Source organism: Pezoporus wallicus, unplaced genomic scaffold (genome assembly GCF_028554395.1).
Source record: "Pezoporus wallicus isolate ANWC-B61680 ecotype Strahan unplaced genomic scaffold, APGP_CSIRO_Pwel_v1 contig_13954, whole genome shotgun sequence".
Lineage (NCBI taxonomy): Eukaryota > Metazoa > Chordata > Aves > Psittaciformes > Psittacidae > Pezoporus > Pezoporus wallicus.
Genome location: NW_026638000.1, coordinates 1,411,913 through 1,421,587, shown reverse-complemented (window position 1 = coordinate 1,421,587; position 9,675 = coordinate 1,411,913). Strand labels below are relative to the sequence as shown.

The 9,675-nt window shown below is 47.9% G+C and overlaps 1 protein-coding gene across 1 annotated transcript; it reads right to left on the bottom strand.

The window, feature by feature from the left end:
• Positions 1-1,475: 1,475 nt before the first annotated feature.
• CUNH10orf143 (chromosome unknown C10orf143 homolog) lies at positions 1,476-9,475 on the bottom strand. The gene is made up of 4 exons (XM_057408679.1): positions 9,374-9,475; positions 3,519-3,659; positions 3,335-3,400; positions 1,476-1,656 (listed from the first exon to the last, which is right to left on the bottom strand). Exons 1-4 carry the CDS (start codon positions 9,458-9,460, stop codon positions 1,627-1,629), a joined length of 324 nt encoding a protein of 107 aa, XP_057264662.1. The 5' UTR covers positions 9,461-9,475; the 3' UTR covers positions 1,476-1,626.
• Positions 9,476-9,675: the final 200 nt, after the last annotated feature.

The following is a 9,675-nucleotide window of genomic DNA, read 5'->3' as shown; positions in this document are numbered from 1 at the left end:
GCTGCTATCTTTGTATAGGAAGAGCATCCCTGCACTGTGTAAATTAAGTGTGAATATAGCCACACACTTGAATTCTAGTCATAAAGGAACTGCTGCTTAACTCTTGAAGGTCGTATTGCTAAGCATTGGTAAGTTTAATGTTCTCTTGATAACAAACATACATCATAGCAACAGATCACAGCAAAGGACAAAAATACTGTTGGAAAATACTGATGTTTTCATCATTCCTGAGATATTTGATGTTTGAGGCTTGGCTGTGAGGCAAGAAAGGATGCCCATAACACAACCTGATATAAAATACTGGCTTTGTATTTGTACTAAGTCTTTCCTTCAATGCTTGCTCTGCTTCTTGGACTCTTCCCTGGGCCTGCCAAAAACTGGTCACTTGACCTACTGAGCTCGGTGTTCCCATCTGACCCAGGGCAGTGCTTTTGCAGATTACCCTGGATGCTGAAATGTTTGGGATGCAAAAATTAGAACACTTCTCAGTTCTGAAGGAATAAAAAGATATAGAAGGGTTTTCACAGAAATCTCTCCTAAGGAGGAATCTTCCACTGAGCCAATCTGTTTCAACACCCCTTTTTGGAGCCCATTCTGAACTGGATGAGCTTTAAGCTCCCTTCCAACCCAAACCAGTCTGTGATTCTATGACCCTTCTGCCTAAACCAGAGCACGCACTGAAGTGTCACACTCAAACAGCACAGCTTGCCTATCTTTTGAGTCTAAAAGTCTGATCCTATATAAAATTATATAGTTTATTATATATAATTATATAGCTCTATGCACTGGCAAAACAGAGGTGAAATTACCTGTGACAAGCCAACACAAGGATGTTGAATGACAAGTTCAAGGCTTTCTGAACAGATTTGTTCTAATATCACAGTAACTGGAAAGACAGAGTCAGGCAGTGTCAATTGTATCTTAACAGCTTTGTGAGGACTCCACGGAGCTCATCTACTACTCATCCTATAGAAGGTAGTCCAAATAATATTCCTTTTCCTGTTGGATACTTAACTGCCACATTCACCAACTCTGCTTGTTATAAACAAGCTACAAGTACAGTATATAAGATACCTGAACTGGATGTGTAATTTGGATATAAACTTAAATTTCCATAGGATTTTTACTGGCTTTCACAGCTGCAAAGCAGAACAGCCATCTAAGGATGAAGACATTTCTACCTGCACATACAGGGCTGAGCTATGTAATGTATACATGCCTGTATGCATGTAAATGCAAGGACTGTTTTCCAAGCACATCAGGAAAAGTGCCCAAAAGAGACAGGAAAATCTTGGATCATGACCCCTGACCCAGGAGAAAACTGCTCCAAAGGCCAGATCAACCCAACTGATCTAAAACTAAATCAACCTTATTTTCTTATTTAAAAAAGATAGCGACTACCTAAAAAGCAGAAGCATTGCTCAAGTGTAAAAAACAATGATACCCATAACTGTGCACTGAAAGAGCAACGCACACAGGGAAGTGCTGTATGCTGACTGACACACATGTGTCCACGCAAGTCCATGCTTCGAGTGAAGGTACAGATATCCAGCTGCACAGGTTGCCAGGTCTAGCTTCAGAACTCAAACTGAACAGCAGCACTGCCGATCTTCTCTCTTGCCACTTCTAGAAGCTCAGGATATGATTGAAGTGGCCCTGAAATGACAAAGTTTCATGTCACTAAAAGTTACCCCATCCAAACCTGAAGTCTCTTCCTCCTCGGTGTATGAAGGAACTGATCCTTCCACTAACAACATCACAAATGTTCTCTTTTTGTCCCTGGAGGACCAGTGGACAACTAAAAAGTCTGGATAATAACAGGACTGTGTAGTGTAATCTGTGTCAGGAGCCACAGGAATGCTGTTACTTGGAATGAAGATACCTATACTCAAGCCAGATTTTTTCCCAATAAGTGGTCTCTGATACAGAAGAATTTACAAACTCTATAATGTTGTCACTGTAGTTCTGGAATACAACAAAACCCATGTCCTAATGTGCCAGTTTGGGGGGTAATCCCAAAATGTTCTTTTCTTTTGGGGCTTTTATTATTTAGGCAGCCACAGCTTCTCTGGGCACCCTGTGCCAGCGCCTCAGCACCCTCACAGGGAAGAGCTTCTGCCTAAGAGCTCATCTCAGTCTCCCCTCTGGCAGGTTAAAGCCATTCCCCTTGGCCTGTCCTACAGGCCCTTGTCAAAAGCCCCTCTCCAGCTTTCTTGTAGACCTCCTTGTTCACTATCATTAGCCATTATCTCTTCAGTGTTTTGGCATCCTATCCAGGGCTAAAGAGTCATCACTGAAAGATGACTGAGCTCACAGTCATCTGTCAGTGGGAGGTTCTAGTGCTGCTGCTGCACCATTACACCAGAGTGCACAGTGCCAAGGGGTGATGAGTTCAAACTAAAACAGGGGCAGTTCAGGTTAGATATAAGGAAGAAGTTCTTTGCTGTAAGGGTAGCTAGGCACTGGCACAAGGTGCTCAAAGAAGTGGTAAATCATAGAATCATAGAATAGTTAGGGTTGGAAAGGACCTTAAGATCATCTAGTTAAAACCCCTCTGCCATGGGCCACGTAAATGCTCCATCCCTGGCAGTGTTCAAGGCCAGGTCTGGTGTGAGGCATCCCTGCCCACAGCAAAGGGTTAGAACTAGATGAGCTTAGGGTTCTTTCCAACCCAAACTATTCCATAGTTCTGTAACTGCAACTACAGCCTAGAGAAATCAAATAAGCAATACAGGTTTTGAAGAGCTTTCTCTGGATGCCAGGAGGAGCCTGTGTGCAGGAGCTCAGGAGCCAGCACTGTGCAGCTGCCCAAATCCATGTGCTGCTCCTCAGAAAGCCAGGTTGTGCCAAGCTCTGACTGCAACTGGTTCTTTTGCTCCCTCATTTAGAATCAGCTCTGGTATGTCTACAGGGTATTACTTTTAGGCTGTGTCTATTTGTTGGAAAGGAAGTATCCAATTAGAGTTAAAAACAGGAGACAGAATGGGATTGCTGACTACTTTATTATGATCCAGAAACTCAAGGAAGATATAAAAAGGAGGGAGAGGAAGTTGGATGTCAGTGTTTGCTTCAGTTACTTCCTAAACTCTGCTTTTTAGAGTGAATCTGAAATATGTCTTCATACTCTCCATATTTTCCAACTGCTGCTGGAAACATACTAGTCTCTGCTCTGCTGGTGTAGCTCTGAAGTGCTAAATCAATCTGTCTTCTTTTATTTACATGCTTTATTCCTGAGCTGTGTAATTGTGGGTTTTATTAACTTTGTGTTTTATGGCTCTAATACTTAAGAACAAGTCTATCTTTTATGTCACAGAAAGAAGGTTAATATACTTACAGATTCTCCAGCAATACATCTTGGGCAAGGCTGAGCAGTACCTCTGCTTCCATGGTTTTCAAAAACCTCATGAACAAAGACACATGCATAACAAGAAGAGGGCAATTATTGCAATGGTATTATAGAATGTATTTTAAACGTGTTCTTCTACAAACATAAGATGTTGTGGATGGTGTAAACATACCATTGAATTCTGCTTTGCCTTTGTAGCCCAAGGACCACAGTCAGAGGAGATTTTCTGTTTGGAATCCAGCTCCATGGCATAACCAAGCAGATGAGTCTCAGCCTCATTGGGGATGGTTTCTAGCTGCTTGCATGCTCGCTTCTGAAAGAGTCAAAAGCAGTATCATAGAACCATAGAATCATTAGGGTTGGAAAGGACCTTAAGATCATCAAGTTCCAACCCCCCTGCCATGGGCAGGGACATCTCACACTAAACCATCTCACCCAAGGCCTCGTCCAACCTGGTCTTGAACACTGCCAGTATGGACATGTCTTTGCAAGGAACAGGCCACTGAACCCAGGTTTTTGGGATTATTATTACTATTATTTATTGTTTATACCAATAAGGCTCTTGCATTTACTTGGTAGAACCCTAAGTTAGTAACAGACCACCAGACACTAGGCCAGAAGTCCGCATCTTGCATTTAACACCGCACCTCGTGCTGATGTGGTGATCTCTGAGCAGGTCTCACTAAACATCTCTGTGCCTCACATTTAGAAACTGGAGATAAAATGCCACTGGGAAAAGAACATCATGTAGCATTAGTGTGGAACGTGGGAATGTGTTTATCAAAGGAGAGGAGCAGGGGAAGTTGTGCGAAATGACTAACTAAATCAAGGAAACGGAAGGAAAACCCTGGAGCTAAGTCAGACAGTTATGAAGAGATATGCTGTAATGATTTTTGTATCTTTCTCTGACTGTCACATTTTTACAGCTTTCCATTGCTATGTAATCCATTAATTATCACAGAATCCCAGAGTGGTTTAATTGGGACCTTGAAGCTCATTCAGTTCCAACCACTGCCATGGGCAGGGACACCTTCCACTAGAGCAGCTTGCTCTAAGCCCCATCCAACCTGGCCTTGAACACTGCCAGGGATGGGACATCCCTTCATGCTCTTGAAGCTCTAAGATGAGCTGTTATCTAGTACTGAATGACATCTGGATGTCCCATGAACCAAAAGCATCCTTCTCTGGAGGAAGGGCTGCCCTAAGCTATCCTTCCCCATGTGCACAGCAACCCAGCACGAGCTTGGAGGTCCCAAGAAATGCTGCTTTACTGCTCTGTGAGAACTTAACTAAGGTTAAGATGCATTGGGAATGGCTTTAACCTGCCAGAGGGGAGACTGAGCTGAGCTCTTAGGCAGAAGCTCTTCCCTGTGAGGGTGCTGAGGCGCTGGCACAGGGTGCCCAGAGAAGCTGTGGCTGCCCCATCCCTGGCAGTGTTCAAGGCCAGGTTGGACACAGGGGCTTGGAGCAAGCTGCTCTAGGGGAAGGGGTCCCTGCCTGTGGCAGGGGTTGGGGCTGGAGGAGCTTTAAGGCCCTTTCCAACACAAACCAGGCTGGGATGCTATGAAGTCTGAGGAAGACACCAACTGGAAACCCTAAGAAGGATATCCTTGGCCTGTGCCTGATATCCCATGCAAGGGGGAGGAACTACGTAAATCCCAGGGGCTCCTTGAAATTCTAACAGCAAATTAACAGGAAATTTCAACACTGACACAGACATTGCAGGGTCCAACTCTGAATTCCAGATACACCCACCTTTGAAATACTTTTCTGATGCCTTTCTGAACAAACTTTGTTTAAGGAATAACAATATTCCATCTCTTTCACAAGCATCTAATTTCACAGGCACAAGTTATGTTGTCACAGAACTAACAGACTACTGAAGCATGGCAACTACATTTCAAATCTGAATATGTTATGCAAAACAAAAGTGGATCAATACAATGGGAACCTCAGCGGAAAACAGTTGAAACAAGAACACTACCAAGTGTTTGGATGGGAAATAAATCAAAAAGTGAAATATGTATTGTAGTAAGAAAGTGAATAATACAACAACGGAAAGTCTGAGAAGGTCCTCTAAAGATGGAGCAGCTTCCACTGGGAAAACATTCCTTTCTTGCTGAAGAACTCGTCCTTTATTAAAAGGTACAGCAGAGAAGTACAGCAGCATAACTAGGAAGATGTGTGAGATGAAGGAGAAAAGGAAAGAAGTGACTTACTGCCATCCATTAGAAGAAATCTGGCTTATTAAAAATGAATTCAAGGTATTGTCTTTTGGGGGGGTTAAGATACTTGGCATGGAATTCAGCATACAGAATAGATGGTGCCACACTTGTCATGCCAATGCTGAGACAGTTGTGTGCGTGTTTCTATCAGGAAGCTGGCTTCAAGGAAGACTTCACTCCCTTGAATCCCTTCTTTTAGGAGACAAACAATCAATACATTGAGCACTGCCAGGGATGGGGCAGCCACAGCTTCTCTGGGCACCCTGTGCCAGCGCCTCAGCACCCTCACAGGGAAGAGCTTCTGCCTAAGAGCTCATCTCAGTCTCCCCTCTGGCAGGTTAAAGCCATTCCCCTTGGACTGTCCCTACAGGCCCTTGTCCAAAGCCCCTCTCCAGGTTTCTTGTAGCCCTTTTAAGGCACTGGGAGCTGCTCTAAGGTCTCCCCTTAAGGAGCCTTCTCTTCTCCCATGCATGAATGGTCGTTCTACATCCAGCTTGGAAATGCAGTTTAAGACAAGTAACAGCAAATTACGTACTGCCCTAGAACAGGTAGAAAATGGGTCCTTCTGCCAAGAGGATATGCTGTAACTTTCTTTTCCAGCTGGGAAGTCCTGCAAAAACACATGTATTTTCATAGAATAAATCACAGAATCATAGAACGATTTGGGTTGGAAGGAACCTTAAAGCTCACCCAATTCCAACTCCCCTGTTACAGGCAGGGACACCTTCTACTATACCAGGTTGCTGAGGCCACGGATTTTCACTGATGCCAAAAGGATAAAGGCCTCACAGATGATGCTCTTCAGAGAAAGGCAAACTAAACTGCTGCAAAAACTAGCTGCATTGAAATAACTAATCTGAATGCAATGGGAAGTACTTTTAAGGACTATCACTTGCTTTCTTCGATTTAGCTGTAAGATTTGAAAGTTCTATAAATTCAGCATGTTCATCACATGCAATTTCTGGTTTGTTTAGCATATTCTTAGAAGCTAGGCTTGCTGCTGATCTGTGTTCCATAAGCAGCTGCCCTGTAGGCATAAACCAGGTCTCGTGCAGCACGGCTTTACTTGGTTTAGCTCTACTGGGTACCTTTATGGAAAGGCCAACAATGGCCATGTGTGGATGCTCCCTGTTGTAGCATCCAGCTCCCTATGAAAGAAGTGCAGATGGAATGTGAGTTTGGGTGAGCAGAAGGAATGTGAGGTCAGTGCAGGTCCCTATTCTGGGAAGCTTTGCTTCCATTCAAATCCAAACCAGAACATGCCACACAGATAGCTCTAGCCTTGAAAGTTACTACTTGTTATTTACCAGCCTCTAAATCCAAACGCCTTAAAAGCAGTAGGACATCAATGAGCTCTATCCTACGGCAAGATTCAGAAATACGTGCAAATAACTACATCAAGGTACAAAAGGCAAAAGGAAACCATATGTACAGATCTACAACGTGCAGCAGGAGCTGAGGGAGAGCAGAAAAACCCGTGGGGAATCTTCCCCAGTTACAACAGCTACTAGCACATACATTGCATGACAATGGCATCCAATAAAAGGAGGATTAGGATGTGGTTGTCTCCCCAAATCCAGGGCTCAGCCTGGCCCCGCTTGCTTCCTTCAGCAGAGCTCTCTCTGCAAAGCCCAGCTACAGCATTCGTAAGGAGTGCAAGCCCCAGTCCCAGCACCTTCAAACCAAACAGAGCAGATGCTCAAGGAGAAGGGCAGCAGATCTTCTAGCATTAGACCTAAAACGTGCAGGCCTCCGTGAGAGCTGTATGAGATACAAAGTGCAGCACCTTGCCTGTGTTGTGCTCGGGCTCATGCTGTTAGCTAAAATCAGACACAGATGCCAGTTATTTAGCTAAGAAATCCCTACACCACAGTGAGGAGGTACTCCGAGGTGGAAACAGTGAGAAGGGTTAAGTGCAGATGTTTCACCTTGTGTCTGTGACAGAGCCAGGACTGCAGCAGCTCAAGTAAATGCATTAAGCTGTGATGACGCAGTTGTAATCCAGACCGTAACAACTGCCCTATAGGATAAAACAAGCTCTAACGTCTTGTCCAGGCTACTCTGCGCAGTAAATGTACTCTAATGAATGTTCTCTTTTAAAACTACCTTACAGAGCTTGACATATGTTTTCTGCTACCTACAGAGGTGGAGACAGCGATTCAGAGTCTCTGTCATAGAAGTTCCAGAAGAATTTCATCTGGTCTCCAGACAACTGGCCTGTGAGTGACTTTTTTAGGGGTAAAGCTGCAATTCATGAACTGGAAGAACGTTCTTATTCACCTCTCCAACCTCAAAAACCAGGAAAAGAGAGATTCCTTCTTTCCTACGTTACCTTATCAGTCACAGTCCAAGTTCACTGCTCCTCCTCTCCTCTACAAATGGTGTTTCTCTGGGGAGACGTCAGCCCCAAACTGCACAAGTTTTTGCTCATGTCACACACAAACAGGGACACTCAAGTAACAGAAGGGGAGAGTGTGAACACCAGGATAAGGCTTTCTGGGAACTCGACACCTTTCCAAAGTTAGCAGCTTGGCACTTACTAGGACGGAAGATGCTTACAAGCTGCTGGAGGAGAAACACCTTGTTGGAATGAATCCCATTGGAGAAACACACATGAGCTTAGCTGAAATGGAAAAATTATTCCAGAAGCCCAAAGTATGAATGCTCCACAGAGCAGTGCTGGGAAGCACCTCTTGGAGCCAGGACAGCAGGAGAGCGTGCGTCTGCAAACCAGAACCGCCCCCCGCTGCACCCACACAGCGTGAGCAGCAGCTCAGGGAGGGGATCCTGCCCCTCTGCTGCGCTCTGGGGAGACCCCCCCCCCCTGCAGCCCTGATCCAGCTCTGGGGCAGCAGCACAAGAGGGACGTGGAGCTGTTGGAGAGAGGCCAGAGGAGGCCATGGAGATGCTGCAAGGGCTGGAGCAGCTCTGCTCTGGAGCCAGGCTGAGAGAGCTGGGCTGGGGCAGCCTGGAGAAGAGAAGGCTCCTGAAGGGGAGACCTGAGAGCAGCTCCAGTGCCTGAAGGGGCTGCAGGAAAGCTGGAGAGGGGCTTGGGACAAGGGATGTAGGGACAGGCCAAGGGGAATGGCTTTAACCTGCCAGAGGGGAGACTGAGATGAGCTCTTAGGCAGAAGCTCTTCCCTGGGAGGGTGCTGAGGCGCTGGCACAGGGTGCCCAGAGAAGCTGTGGCTGCCCCATCCCTGGCAGTGTTCAAGGCCAGGTTGGACACAGGGACTTGGAGCAAGCTGCTCTAGTGGAAGGGGTCCCTGCCCGTGGCAGGGGTTGGAGCTGGAGGAGCTTTAAGGTCCCTTCCAACACAAACCAGGCTGGGATTCGATGCAGTAGCATTTATGATGCCCCCACGTGCAAAAGTGTACCAGCAATAGTAACAGCAGCGATAATAAATGATCGTTCAGTGGAATTCCTCTCAAAACTCCCCGAGCACACGGGCACGCTCCCGGTCTCCCTGCGGACCACAGCCCGATGCACTCCCACAGCGGCACCAGTCCCGCCGGGATGTGGGGAGCAAGGGCCGCCGTCCCCGCCGCCTTCCGCTCCGCTCCCCAGCACCGGCCCGGCCCGGCCCCGCTCCGCCGCGGAGCCGCTCCGGGCCAGCGGCCTCCCCGCCAGGCCGGCGCTGAGCGCGGGACCCACCGGGCCCGGTGAGGGGGCGCGGGCTGCGCCCCGGGACCCGCCGCGGCCCCGCCGGAGAGGCCGCTCCCGCCGCCGAGTTTGCGACGGGCTCCGCGGGCCCGGCCCGACCCCACCGCCCCCTCCCGGTGTGCACACGATCGGAACTCACACGCTCCGGCTCCCCCGGGTCCGGGTCCGGTGTGCGCAGCGCCCCGATCCGCCGGTCCCCCCGGGCGGGCAGCGGCAGCGCAGCCATGTCTGCGGGGCGGGGCGGGACGGGACGGGACAGCGGCCTCCAGGGCCCCACAGCCCCGCCACCGCCCCGGGCAGGGCCGCCCCAGCGGGGCGGAGCGAGGCCGGGCCTGGGCCAGCCGCAGCCGGTGACATGGGGCAGGCAGTACGGTGGCCGCTTTGCGTTCACCGGGCAGCGAGGAACCGCCACCGGCTTTCTCCGGACCGGAGCCCCAGGGA

Coding starts and splice junctions, on each gene's coding strand:
- CUNH10orf143 (XM_057408679.1), bottom strand. CDS start 9,460: ATGGCTGCGCTGCCGCTGCCCGCCCGGGGGGACCGGCGGATCGGGGCG. Junction 3,660..9,373: donor ACCCGGGGGAGCCGGAGCGT/GTGAGTTCCGAT, acceptor TGACTCTTTCAG/AAGCGAGCATGCAAGCAGCT. Junction 1,657..3,334: donor GATGTATTGCTGGAGAATCT/GTAAGTATATTA, acceptor TTGTCATTTCAG/GGCCACTTCAATCATATCCT.